At 33.0% G+C, this 25989-nt stretch overlaps 1 protein-coding gene across 6 annotated transcripts in view; it reads right to left on the reverse strand.

Moving 5' to 3' along the window:
* Nucleotides 1-724: 724 nt before the first annotated feature.
* foi (solute carrier family 39 fear-of-intimacy) overlaps nt 725-25989 on the reverse strand; it is a 160560-nt gene continuing 135295 nt past the window's right edge. For all 6 annotated transcript variants that reach the window (XM_081735932.1, XM_081735936.1, XM_081735931.1 and 3 more), the window contains 6 exons: nt 24801-24970; nt 22821-23027; nt 19610-19742; nt 16328-16852; nt 10926-11113; nt 725-7775 (listed from right to left, as the gene is read on the reverse strand). In XM_081735932.1, coding sequence (XP_081592058.1) covers nt 7629-7775; nt 10926-11113; nt 16328-16852; nt 19610-19742; nt 22821-23027; nt 24801-24970 — 1370 coding nt within the window. In that variant the 3' untranslated portion in view covers nt 725-7628. The remainder of the gene's footprint in view (nt 7776-10925; nt 11114-16327; nt 16853-19609; nt 19743-22820; nt 23028-24800; nt 24971-25989) is intronic.

Genomic DNA, 25989 nt, shown 5'->3' on the forward strand with positions numbered 1-25989 from the left:
AGTAATTCGCCTTCGGTCATTCAACTATCAACGCTCCAACGCAAGGAAATAACAATGGTAGCTGAAATATGCTAGATTTTAAAATTATGCTAATAGCAAGATGCTAGGTGCTAGAGCGTTCGAAAAGATGCTAGGTTTGGCATAATTATGCTAGGAATGGCAACGCTGATCTTAGGCCTTTGGCCCTAAAAAGTTTTTTGTGCTCCTCCCTCCTTATTTGTTCATTCGTTCGTATTGAATATAGGTCAAAACAATACGGCCGTGTCTTTTTATATTGAGCCACCAGTAACGGAGTGAAACACACAGAACTAAGCGCACGCATGACGCTGACAGCCAATAAGCAATAGCCCCAGAAAATTCTGTCGCGCTGTGGTGGTATCAATTTTGTTCTGCCTTAAATTTTTCTCATATGAACAGCCTCTTTTTTTCTCTGCATACCATACTTGATATGCTGCCCTGGACCCGGGTTCTTTTGATCCACTTGTAAATATGAGCTTGATAATTGACCATTCTTCATGCAGTGAACTATTAAGTTGCATCAGCGTTTACGGTAGAAATTACGCTAAATTCGGTGCTCTAATGTTGACCATGGATATTCAATAGTGTTCATGCGGAGAGTAAGTGGGTTAGGGAAAGAGAGAGAAAAAAAAACATGGTAAAGATTTTGTAGAAAAGACAGAATAGTAGGTTAAAAAAAAGAACTGTCTAGTGAAACATAACACAATTCTTAAAACTTTTTCCTTTTTATTACATTAGGCACACCTGCTATGTGTTATCAGTTTATCACAATTTTATGTAACAGATCACGTATCAAAATTTCATTACTGTACTAAACACTTTTTCAATCTTCTGAAGTAATTGACTTTTCTCCTCAGATATTTCTTTTCCATAAGAATAAGTAAGAATTCGTTCTCAACTTCTACTTAAATGCATTTTCTTTTTCTTCTTTTAAAAAAGCTATTTTATTTTCTTGCCTGAATACAATATAAAATAACGTCCATTCTGTACTATTTAACAATATACTGTATTTGAAAATATACAATGCTCATATAATAAGTACTGAAAACAAAACTATTGTAATTATATTTCAATAATACAAAAATGCAAAACAAAATTACAGGAACATTGCGTCGTACAACAAAAGTTTAATCTACTTCGAGAAATCAAGTTGTAACAAGTTTACAAGTACTAACAAAGGCAACAAGATATGTGAGTACAGCAATAACAGAGGACCAGTTTCTTTACTGAACAAACAATTAATTGTTTACGCGGGTAAAGTACTGTAATTAGTCACTTTTAGAATATAAATTCAATTGAATTTAAATTGGAGTAACGTTTATACCTAGAATGTAGGGATGATTAATTTCTTGCTTTGTTGTTTTCTTGTGACTACACAACGAACTGAATATGGAATAAACGTCTTAGAACCAATATTTTACTAACATTCTTTACTTAAATTGAACACAAGGCAAAGCAATAGTTTATAAATGAATGGTGCACGTTATAATACAATTTAATAGTAGATTTATTGCTCACTGACATCAATGTATTAAAATATGTAATATCAGAAAAAAAATCGTATTCATTTATTTCTCTACCAGTGAAAGAACTACCTGCTTCTAAATTTAAGAAAGGAAAAATTTGAATCTACACGGTTACATTAGCAGTATACATCATTTTCAGTGTGTGTTGAAACTTAGTTGCTTGCCATTGTAAATCGACATACATGATACCAAATCCTGTGGTATAGCTAGACACTAGTATCTAATGGACCAATTAAGAATTTGAATTAGCGTATATTCGCTTTGATGCCAAATATATTCATTGTATCCGATAACCTTTGTTTTCATGCGTAAATATAAAGCGAAATCTATTTGCAGGGCACGGCTCTTTAAACAAGATGACGGACAACCACATTTTCTAACAACATAAACCATCGATTATAATGAATTATAATGGACCAGAATGTGAACCAAAACTACTGTAAAATTCACTGAATGGAAAAGTACATACGACTGCGGAAATTATAGTTGAAGGAATAAAACATGTATGCTAATAGCAGTAAACTGTAACTATTCAAATGCCAATATAATAATAGGAGCTTACCTAATGTTTATTTTCAAATTCCAAGGAGACTTGTTTTCCTTTTAATCAGTGCAATAAGAACATTTACCGTATGATAATGTTACTTTCAAAGGTATATACTAAATGTTTGTTTTTAACTTCCAAGGTTTTTCCATGTGTGTATACATTATTTTCTAGATCTATATCTTTTCAATAAAGAAAAGTTGTTATTGTTAATAGCCCTTATCAGAAGGCAGTTAATAAAAATATGCAGCAAGCAGAACCGTGAGATTCATATACCTTGGTAGTAGCAACTTTTTACATTTTGTTTTTACTAGTGAGTAAGTTTTTAACAATTCTTAAATTCTAAGCATATGTTAATTTATAAGATTACATGTTACTGCATATTCCTCTTGGAGGTTACTTTGGAAAACTGAAAACAAATCCATGTTTCTGGTTAAATTTCAGGTTTTTTCCAGGTCAATAGACACCCTATTTTTATTTTCTTGCAAACAAAAATTGTTGATCAACTAAAAGATGTATCAAATATATTTCCATAATCTAAAACAAATACTATTTTTGAATGAAGTCGTTATAAAACAAATATCCATTTCTTGGCTAAAAATCACATTGTCACGAGATTTCGTAAGAAATTTTTAGGTCTCTTACACATTAATTAAAAATTGAAAACAGTGAATAACTTTGTATGTGCAACAAAAGAAAAATTTACATGAAATACTTTCTTCCATCAGATTCAAAATTTACGTAACTTTTTAAAATTTTAGTACTCAAAAAATAATTTAAACTATTAAGTTTACTGTAATATTATTTACTTAAAATGAATCATTCAGTTAAATTCAGTAATTATCAGTACAATAGTTTTGATAAATAATGTTCTTTTTTAGATATTCATATAATGGGCATTTAAAAAATAAGTTAAAATGATACAAAAAAATCAAGCATTCTGATCAAATTCCAAAATTTGTACATGTTTTCCAGGCTCAAAAGCAAATACAAAGCAAATTCTAAGTTTTGAAGGTTAAGAGATATCCTACTAAGTTTTTATACAGAAAACCTTTAAGCGAATATCTCTAAGTACTCGCTGTTTTTATTTATTTATTTATTTATTTTTTTAACACAATAATGGAAAAATTAACGCAAACACATCGGACATTGTAGCTGCCTTGTAATTAGACAGTATTTCAAAACAAAATGATCATTGTGTTTGAGATATTCTTATTACTGTGTAATTCAACCGCTCGAAAATACAATCGGACATAAAATTACACAGGAATAAACAAACTTAAATACTGACTACTTTGTTTTATATTACTAAGTACTAGATCGCTAAATGGCCAAATGTTGATATTGTTCCAGGTTTCTCCATGTGTGGATGAAAAGCAAACAAGCAAATAAGTTTACAGATACCATCTTCTTCAGATAATTTCTTAAGTTATGCCAAAATATTGAATTCCACTGTAAGTATTAGTTTCCTTCTAGATTGAAGATGCAAAGATACTTTCGTAGAATTTTCAGAACCATTACCGGAAACAGAAATCACATAGCCAATGTGAAAATTGATAACTGAGTTACTTAGAATTTGCAATTATACTATACAAGTACATAAGTTAACTCATATATGGATAATATATATATATATATATATATATATATATATATATATATATATATATATATATATATATATATATATATATATATATATATCTATCTTCAAATTCTGAAACAATTCTTTCAATAAACGAAATTTCGAGATTATGTTCATAAATTAAAGTATTGATTTATAATAACAGCCTTTTACTTCACAAGCCTCGGCAATATCTGTATATTTTCTCAACAATTTTATCCTTTCAATTTTTGGTTCTAATTAAAAAGCCCAAGGTGTTCTGAAACATCATATGAAAGAATTGACCTATGTGAGTGGTGAGATTGAAACCTTTCATTTTTACTGATTTATAACTTACACAATGGAACTCAATATTTTATGACTTGAATTAAATAAAATCAGTGCATACTCGTCAATCACCAACATATTTCTGATTTCCTCTTATTTGTAGAATAAGAAGGAATCACAATACATCGAATTCCAAAAGTGAATACTCTCTTGTAACTAATAATATTAATATCTTTGCCATACTTAGAGCAAGACAATGGATGAAGTACAGAAACAATATCTACGCTATAACTGTGTTTAAGCTATTTAATCAGTAACTAAAATGTAAAAGCACACGCATAGTGTATTACGACAAGTGTTCAAAAAGGACTGCTTAAGAAATACAAAGGCGGAAGTGACATTTCTTAATCATTGCTTAACGACAAAGGACCAAACATACGCGATTAAGACGGAAGATTTTATCAAGAGAGAGAGAGAGAACAGCAGGCATTCTTATAAGTTAACAAACCCAACTGCATAAAATACTAAGTTGATTAACGAACTATGTCAGAGGACAGTCTATAACCATTAACATAAATGTTATAGCTGTATGGATGACAAATTCTTTATTATGTTAGAAAACAAAATAATTATTCCAGACGTAAGATTTTTAAAACTAGAAGTATTTTATTTTTATCTTTAAAAAAGTAATAACAAAATGTACTGTACTCAATAATCTCGTAGTCTCAATACATAATTGTGACGAAAATGAATCTGCTGCCGAGCTATACATTGTATAAATGAGTACACGAAACTCAATCTTTATTTTCATATTATAAAACGCTGCAAAATATAATCTGTTTAAACAGTAATATAGATTGAGTATAATTATGTAAATATACATATAAAGATATATTTTATTGAAATGTAATATTACATAAGTATATAAATGGACAGATGTTATCAGGTAAATTGCATATAGTACTCGGGCGATGACAATGCAAAACAAAGCTAAGTACAAATGTTAAGAGTAACTTAAAAAAAAATAGTAAATAGTATGTTAGTAACTGACTTATTACTATAAATCTTCAGTTTTAATACCAAATGCACTATAACAAATATCAGTCAGAGAGCTATCGGTGGGTTAACGAAGTGTCCTAATCCAAACCTGGCAAAGCACCTGGGAACAGTGAATGATCAGTTAGCTGTATACTACCGATCATTCAATGTCAAAATTCAGGTTAGGACAATAGTACTATTTATTTAATAGTTCGCGCAAAAGCTCAACTGTTGAGGGAAGATTGATTATATTTTTCATGAACTTTTGGATCCGCCAAAATGATTTTAATGATGATATGAAACAGAAGCATAACATTAAAGAAAGAAAGAAAGAAAAAAAAAAAAAAAAAAAAAAAAAAAAAACAACGAAGCTCTCCTGCGGTTTTATAAGCCATATTCTTCTATGTCAACCTGAATATTAGTGAATTTTGTATGCTATTAACATGACCAAGATTTCACGGGCCGAAATTTTCTTCGAATACTACTACTATTTGGAAGGAGGAAAGTAATTCAATTTCTGGAAAAAATCATAATAAAATGGATATAATACCTCGAGATTCCGCTTGGGGAAAGAAATTTTCCACACACAGAAGGAAAAACGAACTCCAGATCTCAACAAACTGTGAACCTCCAAATCTCGAATACGTGTGCATTACGTAGCTGAGTAATCAACTAACTTTCAATGGAAACTCTCCCAGTTTTGAAACGGACCGCAGCCATAAGTTTTTCGATCGCTTTTTGGAATAAATTCTATTAAATCGTACTACCACGGATTCACGCAAGATGACTCTTTGGGATAAGAAGAGAAATTCACCAAGAATTACATTTATGAGATTCCTCCCATTGAAAATTTTCCTTAACCATCACAATTACAACAGTAACAACAGAAAAATACGAAAATCTTGCATCAATATATTGTAAGATGTAGAACATGTAAGAATTTTGGAGCTAATCACGTAATTTTGAAGATCTTTATATAAAACTAATAAAAAGGAATGTTAAACTAATTACCGTATTTGCCAAAGAATATGCAATTATTACAGAAACAGGAAACTTATTTTATTTTTTCCCCCTTTATCTAGTGCATTAGTGATTTACGTTTTAGTACAGTAATATCACATCCTACACATTATCACTAATGTCATCTCCCGAATACTAGTCCACCTATACATTCAACCTGTGATTTAATTACGTCCATTCATCGCTTTCAAAAGATCCTTTTCTTATCAAAATCGAAATTAAAACAAGGAAAATAACATCTAACTTTAACTTTTTCTTCTTTCTTTTAGCTACCACTGCTATATAGACCTCTTATATAAAACACCCTTCGTGTTTGGGGACTTACTTCACCAGTCTTTGTAAATACGTTTGCAACCAGATTATTTCAATGTATCTGAACACAAAACATACGTACGACTAAATTTACAAACAATCACTGTGTATATCAATTTTAATAATAACAGAATTCTTACACCTAGCAAGTGCCTGCAGAACTAATTCTGACTGGTAAACTAAGGCGCTACTTTATATAACTAACGTCTGAGTCTTCTTTTAACTACCAATGCTCAAAGTACATGAACGCATACTTTTTAAATTTGTACATGCATTAATGTGTAAGATCAAATATTCAAAATAATAGTTGGTTCTACTAGTAAACATCATCATCGTCGTCGTAAAATTTCATCTTCAAAAATGCAAATACATTACCATCCAGTAGCCCTAAGAATGTTCTCAGGCTCTATTATATTTAACTGAAACTAAAAAACGCACTCTACCTGTGCTAGTTATTAACAAAACAAAGTCGTGAAACTATGTTTTCCGCAGGCTACACACAAAAACAAAACTACATACACGTTACATATATATATATATAACCTACATTAATAATGTGAGTTTTTCAAATGCTTCTCAAATACGTAACAAATATCAACTACATATATATATAAAAAGTATTACATATAAGTAATTACAATTTTTTATACATGAAAAACTTATTTTCATTATATCAGTATTAGTTCTTTAAAATGTCCACACAAAAAGGCATTCTTGGACTTTGATTTGAGTAAAACTGCACAGTAAACAATCAGTTAACGGCTGCAAATAATACATTTTCTTGTTAGTTCTGGTCATGTTCTCTTTTTTTGGTGAATACTGTTGTAAGAGACTGACAAAATCTTCACACATTCTATAGTGATAGCACACCACAGTACAAATATCACAGTTATAATTATTCTACTTTACTTTTTTTTCTTTTCTCTCTTCTCTTGTTAGGCGTCCCCATACACGCCAACAAATGAACTTAACGGCAGTTATATGAAAAAAAAAAAAAAAAAAAAGATGTGTAAAGTAGATTATTTCTAAAAAGAATCTAGTGTTGTACTTTGTATACACAGTGTTTATCAAAACAAAACAAAAAATAATAATACAAATAAAGCTGTTCATATATGTAATAAATTCTCAAGTGGAGCACACAGGTAAACACTGTGAGCTTACAGTTGCATCATGAAAATGCAACGTGAAAAAAATATATATCACTTGGCACTTTAAAAGTGCATTAGCAAGTCAACACATGTATTGTTACAAATAAATGTAACATTTCTTGCTTTTGTTTTTAGTCTTGGAAGATATATTTCAAGTCGTGCTCATACAGAGCAATTAACAGCATAATACCTTGGCCAGACAGTAATCCTAGGAACTGCAGAATTAACTGGAAAAATGAGCCTCCTTCTTTGGAATGACTGCTTGTCAGTTCTGGGATCTGCCAAAAAAATAAATAAATAAATAATAAATAAATAAATAAATAAAAATAAAAACATATTCATTTATTAATAAACACAATTAACACAATCATTAGAAATGCTATAATACTATAAATGATGTCACGGCAGAGGTGTTTTAAGTTTTCGTCATTTTCGCTTTACGCTGAGAGCCTGATCTACTCGTTGTTAAATCAGAACATACGCTCCTGTTAACATTTTCTCACTATTAGGGTTATCAAACACCTCTTTTCTCCAAGGAAAAAGAAAAAGAAAAAAGAAAGCAGGAAAGAAAGAAACGCGTCCGAGCAGCGTTTAAAAATATAGTAGTATCTCCGAGCTTTTAAAGAAATACAATCAAAATTAGGTTATTTATAACAAGTAATCTCCTGAATGGGTTTCCACAAATACCGAAGAGAATCAGTCGGGTGTTTAAACGACTAGTGGTCCTGTGTTTTGTGATTGGTATTACTGATGACGTTACACAATTTTGGTTCTTTTATCTTTCAGTTTCGCGTTCTTTGCGATGAGTTCAGTGTTGCCATATTAAGGCATAAATCCCGTGGCGTAGGGAGTTTTCTCGTGGAGGATTGAGGGACTATATATTATTCCTAAAGACGCTTGCTCTTTCCATAACAACCTCCCTCCTTCAAGAATCAATAGAATTGGTTTTACTATCTTTACTTATCATTATTAGCATGGTTCAGAATGATAAAACAAACAAAATAAACAGAAAACGCAAAGCCAAATAAACAAACATATCGATTGTTGGGATAAATATATATTTTCCTTACTATCAAAAGATTTAATAGTTATGGGATTTAGTCCTGTTTAAAGCATTGGCCATTATTTCACGTTCTATAGTATTGTAATGAAATTTTAAGAACAAAGTAAAAAAAAAAAAAAAAAAAAAAAAAAAAAAAAAAAAAAAAAATCGTATTTTATAAGACATTAAAAATTTTTATTCTAACGTTAAAAGGAACATTCAAATAACCAATATTATTTTGTATTGTTTTTAGAAATGGGAATTTTAAAAATCAGAATATATTTCGTTAATTATGCCATGAATATCTAAATGACACAAAATAAATTTTTAAGTAAACAGTTTAAGTGTGTTGATGGTTAATTAGGTCTCAGACAAAAGCCTGAAAACGATCACGTATTCTCTTATATCATTAAAAGTCATTAGAAAAAGTAATTTTAGAAACCTTCGGGGTCAAACTAATGGAAATTGTTAAATACAAAAAGGTGCCCAAGAGACTGAAAGGGCGCTCAGATCCTAATTCGAAAAACCAAAAGCAGGAGTGGACAGCGCAAAACGGGTGGTGTCATAAAACAACCTCTCTTAATGTTTACATTTTTTCTTTTGTATACCAAAACATTGTCACTTTAAGAGTCCAAAGCTTAACGTCTAGTCTCCTGCCTTATCGCAGAAAGTTGTCTTTTTAATAGCTAACTTTCTTTCTAATACCATTTGTCTCATAAACTAAATTCTATAATTATATGTAAATAAAACTATTTTTGTAAAATAATAATAAAATAAAAAATAAAAACGTTTGCCTTTTACTTTAATTTTACCCATCTAGTTCAATTTAAGAGAAAAAAAAAAACTTTCAAACTTTTGGCTCCCTTAATTAATTCAAATTCTAAACCCCAACCATCCCAGTATTTAAACATAGAGAAAAAGTTAGCTAATAAAAAGAAAACTTTCTGCAATAATGCAGGAAACTAAACGTTAAGCTTTGGATTCTAAAGTGACAATGTTTTGGTATATAAAAGGAAAAATATCACTTACATTAAGAGAGGTTGTCTTATGGCACCATCGGTTTTATACTGTACACCCATGCTTTTGTTTTCTTCCAGTTAGGTTCTGAATGCCCTTTCAGTCTTTTGGGCACCTTTTTATACTTGACAATTTACATTAGTTTCAAACCCGAGGTTATCCAGAATTACTGTTTTTTTTTTCTAATGATTTAATGATATGAGAATACGTGATCGTTTTCAGGGTTTTGTCTGAGACCTAATTAACCATCAAAAATTACTTAAAAATTTATTTTGTGTCATTTAGATATTCATGGCATAATTAACGAAATATATTTTGATTTTTAAAATTCCCATTTCTAAAAACAATACAAAACAATAATAAAATAAAAATAAAAATAAAAACGTTTGCAATTTATCTGAATGTTCTTTTTAACAGAATAAAATTTGTTAATATGTCTTATAAAATACGATTTCTTTTATTTTGTTCTTAAAATTTCATTACAGTCCCCCACTGGTGAGGATTAGTTCTTGAATATCACCGACCAGTGTGTATCGTTCCTGTATATGGCACAAATACCTATCTTTCTAATTATTGGCTCCCTTAACTAATTCAAATTCTAAACCCTATCACTCCGAGTATTTAAACAGTCTTCCCCACAAAGCCAGAACAACAATTTTGAAAAAGACTTTTTTTTTTCTTCTCATGTTTGCATAACTCCTTTCTTCAAGCGTATCGTTTTAAATGTAATACTTGAAATGAGGCATTCTTTTGTTAGTTCCATGAAATTTGGTAACTCTGGACCTTACCATTATTAAAACAATGGTAAAATAGATTTTAACTTTCTAGCAAATTATGCTCCTATTTGTCTTCCAAAAGCATTATAGACAAATTTTTAAAATATGAATTTTCGTAGTCTTGTTCAAAAAAATCTCGCTTACCCATCTTGCTTTAAAAAGCAGTATTTTCATAACCTTACATAGGAAATTCTAATACTTTGGCTTTAAATAATGGCAAAAATATAATAAAAATAGATTTAAGAAAAATCATTTAATTTCAACTGTGGATTAGAATAAAGGGGATTTCAAAGAGAGGTGGGAAACTAGAAGACTATATTTAGGTATCTTCCACACGGTTATTGATAAAATAATCGCTACCACGTGCTTTAGTTTTAAATTCATGTACTTTCCAATAGCCTTATTGTAAACCAGATTTATTATTATATAATTTGTTACAATAGGAATCGTCTTCAGTACACGGACGATTTCTACACAATTTTTCTCCGGTAAGTCTGCACGTACGAGCGAATTTTTAAATAGTACACTATGGGGAAGAACGAGAAAGTTCTAGAAACTATTTTAAAACAACTATTGCAACAAAGAAAACTTACCATATCTACAAGAGCAATATATATGAACATTCCTGCTGCCGCCGCGAAAATCCATAGAGAAACCGATGGTATATTTCCCACAAATACTCCAAGAATCATTCCACCAAAACACAGAAGAGAAGATATTATATTATAGAATATCGCCTGACGAGCACTCATCCCGGCTTTCAGCAGGACAGCAAAATCTCCTGTAAAAAGGAAATTTCATACTGAGATAAGAAAGAAAGAAAAAAAAAAGAAGCAAACAAGATGTTTCTGATTAATAAACATACATAAAGTATAATTACGTCAATAAAAACGAAATTAGAAAATTACCAACATCAGCGACAAATATCAGAGAATATTTCTGCGTATTTTACAACGCATGTGCCCTATCTGTGAATAAAAGCAAGCAACTGTTACTCAAAGATCTTGCTTAATTCCTTTTTTATGAATGTCCAGTCTTGTTCAAAACAATTTGACTACACACCTTTGTTTCAAAAAGCCTACCAAATGCACTCTTACCTATAGTCGGAATGAAATTCAATAAATGTGGATTTCTTCGGTCTAGAGATCTTTATTTAGACCCAAACTACTTGAATTTCCGATGTCCGATCAGCAGAATATCATTTTCTCAGCAAGGTGGGTGGCCAAGGTTTTGAAAACAAGGCTACACTTTTAGAAAACGAGAACCTTATCGTGGCTACATGATTAACACAGGCGCCTTAGGCGTGGAAGACGTGGGTCCAATTTCTGGTGAGAGTTCACATAGTTTGGACCTCACGTTAAGCTGTAGATCATATAGCTTCGGCGCTAAACAGGGTAGTAACAGCAAATGAAATCTTAAGTCAACGAACCAAACAATCTGGACAATGACTGGTTGTTGGATTGAAGTTTAGTGGCGCTTTCAGCAGCGAGATATATGAGGTGTGAATCTAAGCTTAATATGGAATACGAACCACATGAGCTCCCATTAAAAACTGAACCTAGGTCTCCCGTGCCAAAGGCAATTACTCTAACTAGATATTTCAACAACAAGATGTGTGTGTCGGCATTCATATCTATCGTAGATGTTAAAAAGAAACAAAACGAACTGCAGGCTATAACAGCGCTACCGTATAGTTGCCTGTTGAATATATGAAAAATAGTTGTCTGGTGAGTAAATGAAAAATTTCACCAAGACATCTTATATGTTGAAATCGATAAAATTCGTTCTTCTTATGTTGGCTACGTTACACAAGAAGCATATACAAATACAACATTTATAATGTCTTGAAACAGTGTGAAAGTCAGGTTTTAGAAAAGGCAACAAACCTTTCGAACGAGATGAATTGCCATAGTCTTGACTGTCTATTACTCTATAACTTGTTTAATTTTCATTGCTGACATACATATTTACTCAGATGTAGTAAGGAAATATAAAACCTTTTGTCAAGGTATCTGCGAAGGTATTGATTGTGAACAATCGGACATGGAGTTAGGAAATTGTACTAACAAAAGAAAAGCGTTACTATGAATATAAATAATGTGCAATTGAGTTGTTGTAGGAATGGAGCCATAAGTGGCTGTAGTTGTTTATGTGTCTGATTGGAGCTATAAGTGGCTTAAGATATTAATATTTAGGTAGAAGGGCCAAGAGTGGCAACTGATATATTAGGTTTAATGTAATGTCAAGGTGGCTTACATTATTGGAATATTTTGTGGAATACAGGAAGTTTAGCAGCTTGTGGTTGTGGTATAAGCCAAATAAAGGTTGATATTGAAGAGAACGAGTTATCTACATTCTTTGGTTGACTTAGGTATATTTGAAATCTAGTTGAAGTAATATTTCGCTTACTTACAATTATACCCTAACAAATGGTGCAGTCTAACGGCAAAGAATCTACGTGTAACTTATGTTACAACAGTTGGAAAGTCAAAGTAAAAAAAGAGTTTCAAATATGAATCTTGAACGAGTTCAGGAAACGGGACCAAATAATTGACAAATTACGAGCAGAGATCGCGGAATTGAAATCTAAACGAAAGCAAATTGGTTATACACTGAGAGGTCTAGGTAAGCCAAGAAAAGTGAATCACCGAGCTCAAGATTCGTCGGCATTTCGCTCTACAAGCCAGACAAACGAAGATCCAATTCGATGCAAGAAATGTAGAAAAGTACATATAAAAGAACAGTGTCAGGCTTATGGAAAACGTTATTTCAGCTGCACTGGATTACACCACTTGGTATCAGCATGTATATTAAGATCCGTACAAACAGAAAGGAAACACTTGAAAATGGAAGACTTCGCAGAAGGTGGCATTAAGACAAGAAAACATAATACCGATACGAAAGAAGCTGATGTTAATACAGATGACACTAATCAGTAATGTCCGGATTTGTATGTAATTACATATTTTTTCCTTCATATGTAGGTTCGTCAAATCCTTAAATATTTGTGATTCACACCTGTAGGGTGCTCAACTCAAGTTTCATATTACATATTTTGACCAATATTACCTTTTTTTTTTTTTTTTTTTTTTCATAAAACTGTCTTAAAATTTTGCGTTTACTAACTAAAAAACTAACTAACTCACTCTATGGCCTATGGAACCCGGAGGTTCAATGACGCGTTCACAAAAGCTCTCCACTGACTTCTATCCTTAGCCAATTGGATCCAGTTTCTACTTTGTATTCCTATCTCTGCGAGATCCATCTTAATATTGTCCTCCCATCTGCGGCTAGGTCTTCCTAATGGTCGTTTTCCGATTGGTCTTCCTGTCAAGACTTTGATAGCGTTTCTATTTCTTCCATTCTAGCCACATGACCTGCCCACCTATGCCTCCTAGACTTGACGACCCTAACGATGTTGGGTAAACCGTATAAATTATGTAGTTCCTCGTTATGAAGTTTCTGCCATTCCCCATTCCCGTTCCTCTTGGGTTCGAATATTCGTCTCAAGATCTTTTTCTCAAATACTTATTTTGCGTTTACTGAAATTTTAAATTAAAATAAAAAATAAACTCTTCAACTGTGCAAGGCTTGCATCTAGATTCAATTTTGTCATGTCTATCTTTCCGTTTCTTTACCGAAAGGGAAATCTCTCTCTCTCTTTTTTTTTTTTTTTAAAAAAATGTATTTGTCAAACCATGTTTCGCAGAATTTTCGCCAATAACAAAAGAAATATAACAAGAAACAAGTAAAAATCCTTCCTCCGAGGTACATTAGCAGCGCCCTTTATTCTCAGCTCTGGAGGAAGACAGATCACGTGTCTGACAGGCGACTGGCCAGGAAATTTCTAAAATGAAGTCTATTTGATTGTTATCGGAGGTCGGACGTGAAAAAAGATGAAAGCAAATCCTGCAATTCAAGTTAAAACTGTATGCTAGTGTGCTTCCAGGAATTTACTGCAAGAGTTCATTTCAAGAAGCTGGCGACAATGGCAATATCATAACAGGTAGCCTAAGCTTTCAAAGAACTTCGCTTGTTCAACTAAATGACAGGAGGACAGTACTCTAATATTACAGTTGTAATACGCACGTGTTCTGTATTGACCGTCGAAGTTAGAAACGGCTCCGGTTGCCTCAACTTTATCCGCGAAATTGCGGTCGTGGGTAACTATCGATGATGCGTTTACTACGGACGGTAAAGTGGTGTTGTGCCAAGTGTGCAATAAAAAAAATGGGATGTTCAATGAAATCTCAGAACAACATGTACGAAGTGCACTCCATGCAAGAAATAAAAATTTGCGAACTACAAAAAAGTACTCTTGACACAAATGCATCAAGATACTAAGTGAGTGAGTTTTTCAAAGAACTGTACCAAGCAATGACAGCAGCAAACATTCCTTGGAACAAAGTTCAAGTATCAAAATACCGTGCTTTTCTGGAGAAGTACTGCGGGCGTCAATTCCTGACGAATCCACTCTTCGCAAGTGTTATCTCGAAGTTTGTTATAGGAGCTATAGATATCATTAGGGCAGAAATAGGTAGTTCAAATATTTGGATTTCTGTGGACGAAACAACAGACGTTTTGGGATGTAAAATGTAGCAAATTTAGTGATTGGAAAGTTAAATGAAGATGCTCCATCTAAATCCTATCTTATTGCGAGTAAACTGCTGGAACGCACGAATATTCCACTAATACAAATTGGGTGTTTTCCTTCATGTAAATATTTGTTGAATAATAATAATAATAATAATAATAGACTAATTTCCGTCTACTTTTGCTTATATATTTATTCATTCTTGTTAAATTAAGCAACAACAACAAAAAAAAAAAAAACTACTATGTATACATGCATATAAATTCAACTCTAAACAGTGTTTAAAAATGCAGCTAAGAAAGTTCTTTAAAATAAATAAATTTGGTAGTTTTCTTTTTTTTTTTTTTTTTTTTTTTTTAACTCAATAAGGAAAATATAATTCTGACTAATTTTAAACATTTTATTATACATTAAATGTTATTTGTGTTATTAGTTTGTTGGGCCTACCGTACTTTTGAGATTACGCTTCGCCACTGCTCATATGACTTTTTAAAGCACTGTATAGTGTGCTTTCCGATCTATAGTGATGAATTTCACAAGCGTTGTATTATCATTAAGTTCTTAAAAGTTTAATAATCGGCCAGTGTCTCGTATTGTCTTTTCAATAAAAACATGCAGAAGAAACTTCACTCAATGCTGTCTGCTGGAGGCCTCGAGCCTTTAGCTACGTTACTGTTACAGACGTAATCATGACACACATACAGAGCTCAAATTGTGTATGTGTGGAGATAGAAATTCGCGATCACGGATTATTCTACTTTTTCTTTCATTAACATTAACGTTTACCATATAACACAAGCGTTCCCCTATCTCCTAAACTCAACTTAAAGAATAGCACAATAAAAATGGTAGATAACGTATTTTATACGTATATTAACATTATATGAACTGTACAGAAACACTTCGTGCTACATTTACAGTGCCAGTTATTCATATATCTGCTGTACAATAGACCCTTCATACACAAACATGTGTATTTGGGTGCAATATTTTCTGAATGCAATGTGTCTCGCCTATTATTGTCCTGTGGTGCAGCCAATTCCGAATAGAACTGAAAGCGTAAAGTGCTTTATAAAAATATATATATATATATTTTTTTTTTAAAGCTATACTTAAGAAGCGTTACCCTTTTCTTTAGGCCCTTTATTTTAGTTCGCTTGAAATTCTGAGAAAAATAGAGTTAATCACATTTTTCTAATGCTTCTTGGTTGGAGTTTAGCGTCCCTTTCAGTACCATATCATAACACACAACTGATAGTTATTTACAGCCATACTTTTAAAAAATGAACTGAATTTTGGAACAAGGATATAAACCCAAACTTGTTTTTAAATAACTAAGCAAGCACACAATCCAACTAAACAATGTAACTATGTAATATTATGATAATATGGAAAACTTACCTAATTCATGAGGTAGCTCATGACAAAAGACTGCAATGGCAGTGGAAAACCCTCCAGCAATACTGGCAGCAAACGCTGCTCCAACCGCCATGCCATCTGTGAAGTTGTGAATGCCATCACCCATGATAACCATCCAGACGACTGAAGACATATCTTTTGGCGGTGAATGAACATGGCCATGTGCGTGAGAGTGTCCGTGGTGCTCATTTTCGTGTTCCCTGATTATAACAGTGTAACCTTCATCGTCCGTATTTTCAGCCTCTGCCACGTTTTCAGCTAATTTGGTTTCAGAAATCTGGTGATTCTGTTTCACATCATGGTATGATCTTTTAATAATGGCTTCTTCGGGCGACATCTGTTCTCCGCTGTTCATGTGTGAATGAGGTAAGGTACACTGGGAATGTTCTGGTTGCTCAACAATACGGGCAAATTCCGGATTGTTACCTCCTAAGTACTTTCCATTGTAGTCTAACATCTTGGTAATTCTTTTGTCAGACTTTTCGTCAAGGCAAGCGTGGTGTTCTTCTATACAAATGATTGAAAAGATTATACATTAGACACAACAAATTTAGAACTTTTAATTTTATTTGTTTATTTATTTATTTTTTCTACAGAAGAAGAAATAAAAGTACGTTCTCCTATATGGTATACACCTTTACTGATAGCTTATTCTGATCAGGCTTCTCTCTAACTTTCCAGTGACACATTGTGCTTTTTTCACAAGGCTATTTTAAATCTTAGTCTCTAACCGTTAAGTGAAGCCTAATAGGGAACGACATATTGTTGGTTCTTAAAAAGCAAACAAACAAACAAAAGAAAAACTAGGCCATTTAAATAATTAATATTTTTTTATCGAAACTTATTTTTCTTTCTTCGTTATATCGACAATGATATTTCGAAACGATAGTTTCCAAACACTAAAGTGGTAACATACACACAAAACACACGAACATATACACATGGTTTTCAAACTAATACAAACACCTGTATAAAGTGAAACTTATCAGATTAATATGGCATTGGGCTATCTTTCGCCCTAAGAACAGCTCCCATGCGACGTGGAATGGAGTTATAGAGGTCGTGAATAACAGAAAGTGGAATATTAAACCATTCAGTGTACAATGCATCACTCAATTTTCTTAAAGAGGATGGAAACGGAATTTTGCGCTCATTCGTAGAGAAATAAAATGAAATCTTTCAGTTTAACGTCCCACGATTGCACTGCATTCGTGTCTCCAAAACGAACTATATATGTTCAATTACATTGAGGTTCAGAAGAGGTGTTGAACAAAAAAATTATCGTTGATTTTTTATTTAAATCACTTGTACTTGATTTTTTTTAAAGGAATAAAATTTAAATGATGTTCCTTTTCATAATTGGTAATCTACGGGAGTTTCAGGTTTCTTTATATGTGAAGTTAACAATATGATGCTGGTTGAACAATATTGTACTACTACTGACACGTGTGAGTAACCGAAAAATGGAAAACAACATAAATATCACAAAATTTCTGATTCCGCTTTTATTCTACGAGCAGGACTGTCATCGCTATCTTGTAAATTCAATTCACAATGATTAGACGAAAGAAAGCCCGGCATAACTGGAGCCGCCATATTTCACGGTTGGGCGGAGACACTGAGGACTACACCATTTTCTGGGTGTCCGCACACACAACTAAGGCCGGTAGTTTGAAACAAGATGAATGATGACATAAGAACATATCACTCCAATCATCAGCATATGTTCGTGGCAACATTGGAGTAGTGTTGGAGCGTCCTGGTTTCTTATTAGCAGTTTCTTACGCCCGCGCAATCAGATCCCATATGTTCAGGTCATGCAACTCGAGGCCAGGCTGTAAAAGGTGCTGTTTGAGTTGTTCTGTTACTTGCACCGCAGTCGGACGACGGTTGAGTGACAATCCGCTTTCATGCTTAGAGGACCTATCAATAAGGGTTTTCTTCTGACAACTGTTTCTCTTCATTTACAGGTGTTTCTACTAATCAGTGTACATAAACCATTGTATAACAAATAAAGACGAAACCATATCAAGCACAGACTATCTTTTAAATTATATTGCTATTCAAACAGTGTTAAAATAGGCAAAAAAAAAAAAAAAAAAAAAAAAAAAAAAAAAAAAAAAAAAAACCCTATTAATTCTATTCTTCAAAGGATGTAACAGTATGTCAAAGTTGCTATTACTTTGCCCTAGATTGTCATTTTTAGATTCATCATAACATTTAGAGGTTCATTCTTTTAATAGCAGAAATGTAACGTTTAATGTTATTCCTTTATTTAATTTTACTAAGCATGTGTAAGTCTTATTAATTATGTAACAGGATACATTTAAAATGATCAAAACATGAAATTAAGGACGTACCAAAGCAATCGAATAGCAAATCGATGGAAACGTTTCAGTGACAAGTTGTCCTATCTTCAGTAGGTATTACTTGAGAAATCTACGTAGCTTGAAGAACTGCATACTTATTTAATTCAGTTTCTTCCATTGTACAAATAATGTTCATGGTTATTGAACTTTTGCTATTCAATTTCCTTGTTAACATCAATTAATTTTTTCTCATTAGGAAAAGTAACAGCAAATATTCAATAACCCTGAACATTATTTGTACAATGAAAGAAACTGAATTAAATAAATATGTAGTTCTTCAAGTAAAGTCGATTTCCACAAGAGATACCCACTGAGGACGGCAACTTATCGCTGAAACATTTGAGTCATTTGCTGATCGGGTGCTTTGGTGAGTACTTAATTTTGTTTTGATCAATTATAAGTCTCTTTTCGATGCCAGCTGCCGGTTTATAAGACTTGTAGTTTGTAAGACTTGAGCCTTCCCTCCAGACGAGGATTAGTTATATTCATATATTCGAAAAATCAATTTCTCAGTTATTGATAGAAGTATGCGCTCTATTAATGAACGACCATATTCTCTATAAAGACACAATTTTCCAACAAATACTGATACCAAATTTTTTTATTGTATCTACAAAATCATATATCTGACTACAATACGACCCCATAGTACTGTCATAAAAATTTACCAATCCTTAAACGATATAAACTACATCATTTTTTTAAAAAAAGTATTATATATTCTTCACGCATTTGTTTATCAGTTACAATTTTCTTCTGGGAAAATATGTTAAATATCTTTAAAAAAACCTGTAGCAACAACTAAACCAACCCGAACTGAATCAAGATGATACTACATAATACTTACTCGAAATCCTGACATTAAAACTATTAAAACTACTAACTCAGTACCCACCTGCTATGAAATCTGATGTAATTTCTCCGTAACAATAAGGATATGAACTATATTTATGTTTACATAATTTTTCTCCTACTGTTTTGCTACCCATAATATCCATATCACGCATTACTCTCACTTTGGTTGGTGGCTGAAAGAAACAGGAGAACTGTTTTAAACATGACTAGTATAGAGTCCTGAAATATAATTACAAATTGATACTTACAACTATACACTCACTCTTAGAAATTGATCCACACATTCACTGAAATTTTGCATGATCCATATATTGGATACTACATGAAGGGGTCTTTGATATACTATACTGAAGGCTTTGGAAGGAACGACAAAATGTCAAGAATGGGATGTTACGCAAATAAAATTTAAACGATGTTGAAGTTAAAACATTGAACATTTTAAGCTTACTCACTAATAATTGGATACTACAAATTCGAAGAAATCTAGTTAATGTTTCTATCACTCAATTAATTAAATTACCATATTTGACAACATTTGAGGATTTATGGGATTTATAGATCATTCCCACAAAATTCCCGATATATATATATTTTAGTTTTCTGTAATACAGAAGTGATATATTAGTAACTAATCGAGTAATTTTGACTACTCTTTGAAGATATAACTATCTTCTCAAGAACTATCATCTAGACCTGCAGCCAATGAAGAGCTATTGTCGATCAGAAGCGCATATTTAATTGAGTGATGTGTGGTCAGCACATCGGCTCCCAGCGTTATTGCTTCTATTCTCCGCATAAGTCCACTATTTCTTAAGTCACGTAATTTCTCAATAGAATAACGATACAGAGTAAGTACGAAAATGTCCTCCACAGAAAACTGACATCGGGAACACACGCATAGATATCACCACAAAGGAATACTACAGGTATTTATTAAGGTAATTTTACTCAGTAACACACGAATATGAAGTGTAAGGTGAAAACAAGGAATATCCATGTGTAAGCTTTATCGGGTGCTTTGTCCTATCTGTTGGTGACTCTTAGTACTATTTGATTGTATACAAGGGCGCTGATCGCTGATCTCGGGGGGCCGAGGGGGCCCGGGCCCTCCAAAGCTCATGTGGGCCCCCTTACTGTATTTGTAAATTTACAATATTTGACATAATTTGAATGCTATTTGTTTTAAAATCCTCATACATGCTTTTTGCATCTGAATGCCCCCCCCCCCCCAAATTTACTAACAAATCGGCGCCCTTGATTGTATATGCCATGCATGAGTAGAAATATCCATGTAAAAGGGGCAAAAGATTTAACTAATCCTACTCTTCTTACGCGGTTTTCAATATTAAAACGTCGTTTTCTCGAAAATGCAGTTTTGTGACATTCCTTCTTTCTTCCCCTTACCCTTCATATGTAAACAAAGTTTCCCATATTCTAATTCCCATAACAGAAAAGTTGAATTCTCCCTATAGTACTTAACTTTTACAATGCAAGACAGAAGATATTTTTCTAACCCGTTTTGAAATCTGGTCAACTTCCCTAATTCAAAGCATTTTTCCCTCATTGGAACGGAGCACCGAGAAAACATGCTACCCTAAAGTGATATCTGATATGTATTGAAAGGAATTTCCTCTATGCTATATCAGACGAACATACAAATAGATTAGTCACATTCAAAATTACTGCATCTTAAAATCTTCGTCGAACTTCAGTCTTGAAATCTTTTGAGAGCCTGTGTTCATACTCTCATATAGAATTACATGATCTAGTTATATTTGCTCTGAAATATAAGTGATATTATTATATTTAAAATTAGGCTACTTTTTTCCAATTTGTTGTATCGATAAATCAAAAATGAAGTACACAAGCCAAACGGTAATTTCAGTTTGTTAGTGTACTAACACAGGCTCTCCATAGCCGAATAACTTAATCGATTTTGGTGCGAACTGTACTGTGTTTATTAAGTTAGTTTAAAAGTTTAACACCTCTTTTTAGTAAAAGAACTACACAATACACAGATTTACAGTTCAGTGTTGGATCTGAACTACACCTTAATTCCCACCAAGTGAAAATAATACTAACAATACACCCGTTACGGAGGAACTTAGCTCAGCGTAGGTGTGGATTGTGAACCCTCTCCAGATACGGAGGTTAGTTGCGAATAACTAGTAAGTATTCTCCAACTAGAGAGACAGTACAGAGGCATTAGATGGTGCTAGGGTTGCGGCTTAAAAGTTAACAAAACACACAATTTCATTGTGACATAGCGAGTAAGTACCACCATCATGAACTTAGCCATGCGTTGCAACAGTAACGGCGCTGTTAAACCAAAGGTTAAATTACTGATGCCATTAACACGTAGAAGCAGAAATATCCATGTAAATAGTGTGAAAAACGTTATCCTATGGTTAAGGTCGCTGCCAGGGCAGGTCTGGACTCAGTGCAGGGTGTGACGGCACACGAACTATTGGGAGTACCACGCTACAAAATGATGAGTTGCTATCGAGACAACCATTATGAATACAAAGAACACTAACTACTGAATTAGGACAGTAACATTTACCAGAGTTCCAGCGTGACGCAAGTTTCGAAGATATACAAACAATCATACATGCAGCAATCATATTTAGTACACATCACGAATAATGGGAAGTAACGTAACATACCAAAGGAATCTTCAACCGAACAGTAAATGACAACCAGTACCTCAGAGGATACAAGTACACAGCAACAATTTGTAACAGCTATACGCAGATAGATGTTAAAAAGTGTTCAACTGCTATACCAAACGGTCACAACACATGCAGAATTTAACTCTGACAATAAAGAAACATTAGGTAAACTAGACATACTGAAACAATGCCAAACCCGTAGACTTCAGACATATACTGGTGGACACATTTACGAAGATACACCAGGAATTCACAAATCAGATCCAAAAAACTGGTACACGTGAAGGTGATTATGATAGATGGTACTGACTCCAGCATGATACTCATGGGATATTCTGAACGTTATACAGGGGTTCAAAAAGCACGCAATATTCAACTTAAATCAGAAATGTAACTACATCGAGATCCACACACAAGTGATTGATTAAAAAGCAGGTCTTGCCAAATCACGTAATTTATTACTCAGAAGAATAGTCAACCAAAATTGACGTTACATCGAACCTCATAATCGCCTCACGGCGCTGAAACCGATAATAAGTAAGTAAATAATAAAGATTATGAAAATTATTTTTAACTCACCTTTCTACTCCTTTCCCTCCTCTTTCTCCATTCTACTATCAAGGTTAAGCATCTCTCCGTACAAAAGAAAAATACTAAACCTACCAAAGCAATTAATCCTTTCCAAACGTTACTATCTACTGAATGCTCTTCACTCGCTTCATAAGCGTCATGCATTCTTCCCTTATAAAAATGGTCCATTTCATGCGTATGCTGACCACTCATTGCCTAGAAAAGACAGAAAGTTTTGCATTTAACATTTTGCTAGTACAATCAAATAAAAATGATAATGATTTCGAAGCTTAAGTTAATATAAGCAAAAATCTGTGTATTACTAATATAAATTTCAAATTACTGAGTAGACAAATACCAAAAAGTTTTTATTACAAGTGTACTAGAGTGAAAATAAGAAAAATGAATAAGTTTTTGCTGAGAAGACTCTGTCAGTATATTACTATAAACTGAGCAGAAACGAAGATCATTTAAAAATATATCGCCTCTTTTCATAAACTTCAATGTGCACAACAGAAATAATCTAAAACCTTCGCATATTTTTGAGCTCCCTCATGGCTATATGCGCTTTTGGCGTGGGAGTCCCGAGTTCGATTCATGAGAGCTTGAAAGGGGCGCTAAACTCGAATCGAACCAACCAAATACGCAAGATTTTAAATAGCACATGAACACATTGTACTTTATTATGATTCAATATTCTATTGTGATTCGCATCTTTAAAATTTCCCTATCTACCCGAGATTTTCACAATGCACCAAGAACAGAAAGGAATGCAACAGTGCTTGTAATCTGTGACTTTTATAAATATTTATATCATGACATTTCTCTAGATACATTGTGTAAACAGCTATAAAACATTCTGACGACACACTGCAACGTGAAGCTAAGTGTATCATGAAACTGTTTTCCCAAAGTTAATAGAAAATAATGACAGAAGTGTCAGATTTAAACTCATTATAATAAATTCTTCAGCTGTCACACCAAAACAAAATTTCTAAACCTGCACAAATACAAACAAGACAACATAATGTAAGAGCTTAACACGTATGTGTTGAAGGATTCGCATACCTTCTTCCATGCGAGTAGCTTGCATGACATGTATAGATTTTCCGGTTCCCCTTGTTCCCCTTCGAATATCTACAAATTTCATTGTTCGTTTGCAAAGCTGAGTTAGGCGAACGAACAGTATTTGCAATGTCCCTCGTTGGATGTGGAAACGCATTATGATTCCTTTGAAGAAAATTCATATGTTAGGAAAATTATTTTAAAATTTATTCCTAATCAATTAAGTAACGAAAAAGTAGATTCAATAAATTAACACGGTGTACACATGCGAGTACAAGTATAGACAGGAATCGCTTCTGATTGTAAGATCACTAAAGATTAAGTTCACTCCCTCAGTCCGTTAAAAGTCACTTTTGGAACATGGCGCCTCACTTAATAATTATCATAATTTTTTTTTTCATTAACAGGTTGATTGCCAGGAGTAAATTATATTTGAAAAGTTTTAAGTGTCTTGAACCATGGACGAAATTATTAGAGGTTCTGAACACACCAAAACTCGAAACTATTGCAATAATCCTTAATGAATTGAGACCTATTTCTGGAGAACGCAGAATAAATTTACAACAGGAGGCCATGTGATTCACAGCTAAGATGAGACGTATCTCGTAGACGATGAGACGTCTCACACCTAATATGAGACGTAACTATACATTGTATTTTCGTGAAGGGAGCTACGTTAGACTTCTCAGTCCCACATTAATAAACCTGTTAAGAAAAAAGGTAATGTTATCTCACTACACCATTTTCAAGTTTTAAATAAAATACAAAACTCAAATATGGGATCTATGCCACTATGTTGTATTGTATTTGAAGTTTAGCATTCCCAATGATCGAACTCGGGATCACGCATATAGAAAGTACACAGTATAGCCACTTGGTAAGAAAGAGGCATTACATAAAATATAAGAAAGGACAAATACTTACATGTGGCAATAAGTGTAACAAAGCATCACCCGATAAAGAACCAACACCCAAGGCTACCAGAAACTGAATCAAGCGCTGATAAAACACCTTCTGCATAACTGGTATCACGGCAACTCCCAGAAGTCCACACAAACTGATTACACATACGCTCATTGTAGCATACAACCACACTAGAAGACAAGAGAATGAAACACAACGTCAGTGTACCATACATAAAAAGAAACTTCGATACGAAGCTATCATATGCAGAACTCGCCTTAACCAAAAGATCCTTAAATTCTGTATCTATTAAAACATTTGATTGGATAAAGGCTCCTATAATTCTATTCCCAGATAGTTTGGAAATCTAATATGAAATAACTGTAAATTGTTTACCCTGGAATAACAAAAACCTCGTAGAGTAGAATTTTAATTCAGGAATTATGTGAAGAAGCAGTCATATTAATTGGAGAAGGAGAAGAATTTATTATATACTTACGACTTTGAATAATTACAAGTTAGAGCATACGGTAGCAGCGAATCAAAAATTATCAGTTATATTTGTTCGGAGTTTGTTTTCAGCACCGCAAATAACTGAGTAGTCTTAAAAACTAACATAGGATCCGAATTATAAGTACTACTAAGGCGAGAAGTTATTGCTTAGCCACAATGGAAGACAAGCATTTTTAGAATTTCCTTTCTAACTCTTCTTCTCAATCATCTACCCTCGGCAATTACTTCTCACGTTACTCTACAATGCTTCTTGATTTCGTCGCACCGTACGGTATGATGACATTTCCTGGGTCACTTCTTATCTTTTGATATCAAGTCAATTGTCTATTGCTCATCATTTTTTTCTTCCAATATCTTCGGACCACTGCCACTCGATGCTTTTATTCTCTCAGTAATATCCGTCACTCCTGTGATCTTTCTGATTCACACTGATTCTTTTCCTATCTCCGCAGATGATACCTAGCATACATTTCTCTTGTAGGCAGCAGAGGGTAAATACCGGATTTAGTTGAAGTTCACGTTTCTGGTCCATATATCAAGACAGAAAGAGTTCATTCACTGAAAATTTTACTCTTAGATAGATATAGGTATTCCTACTTCTAATGTCGTATTTTCAACTCTAATCCTTGACATTCTTGCGGAATTTCGTTTTTGCCCTTCATTTCATCGTTGAGATATATATTATACACACTGATCT

The sequence above is a fragment of the Thermobia domestica genome, chromosome 13, assembly GCF_964235325.1.
Source record: "Thermobia domestica chromosome 13, izTheDome1.hap1.1, whole genome shotgun sequence".
Classification (NCBI taxonomy): domain Eukaryota; kingdom Metazoa; phylum Arthropoda; class Insecta; order Zygentoma; family Lepismatidae; genus Thermobia; species Thermobia domestica.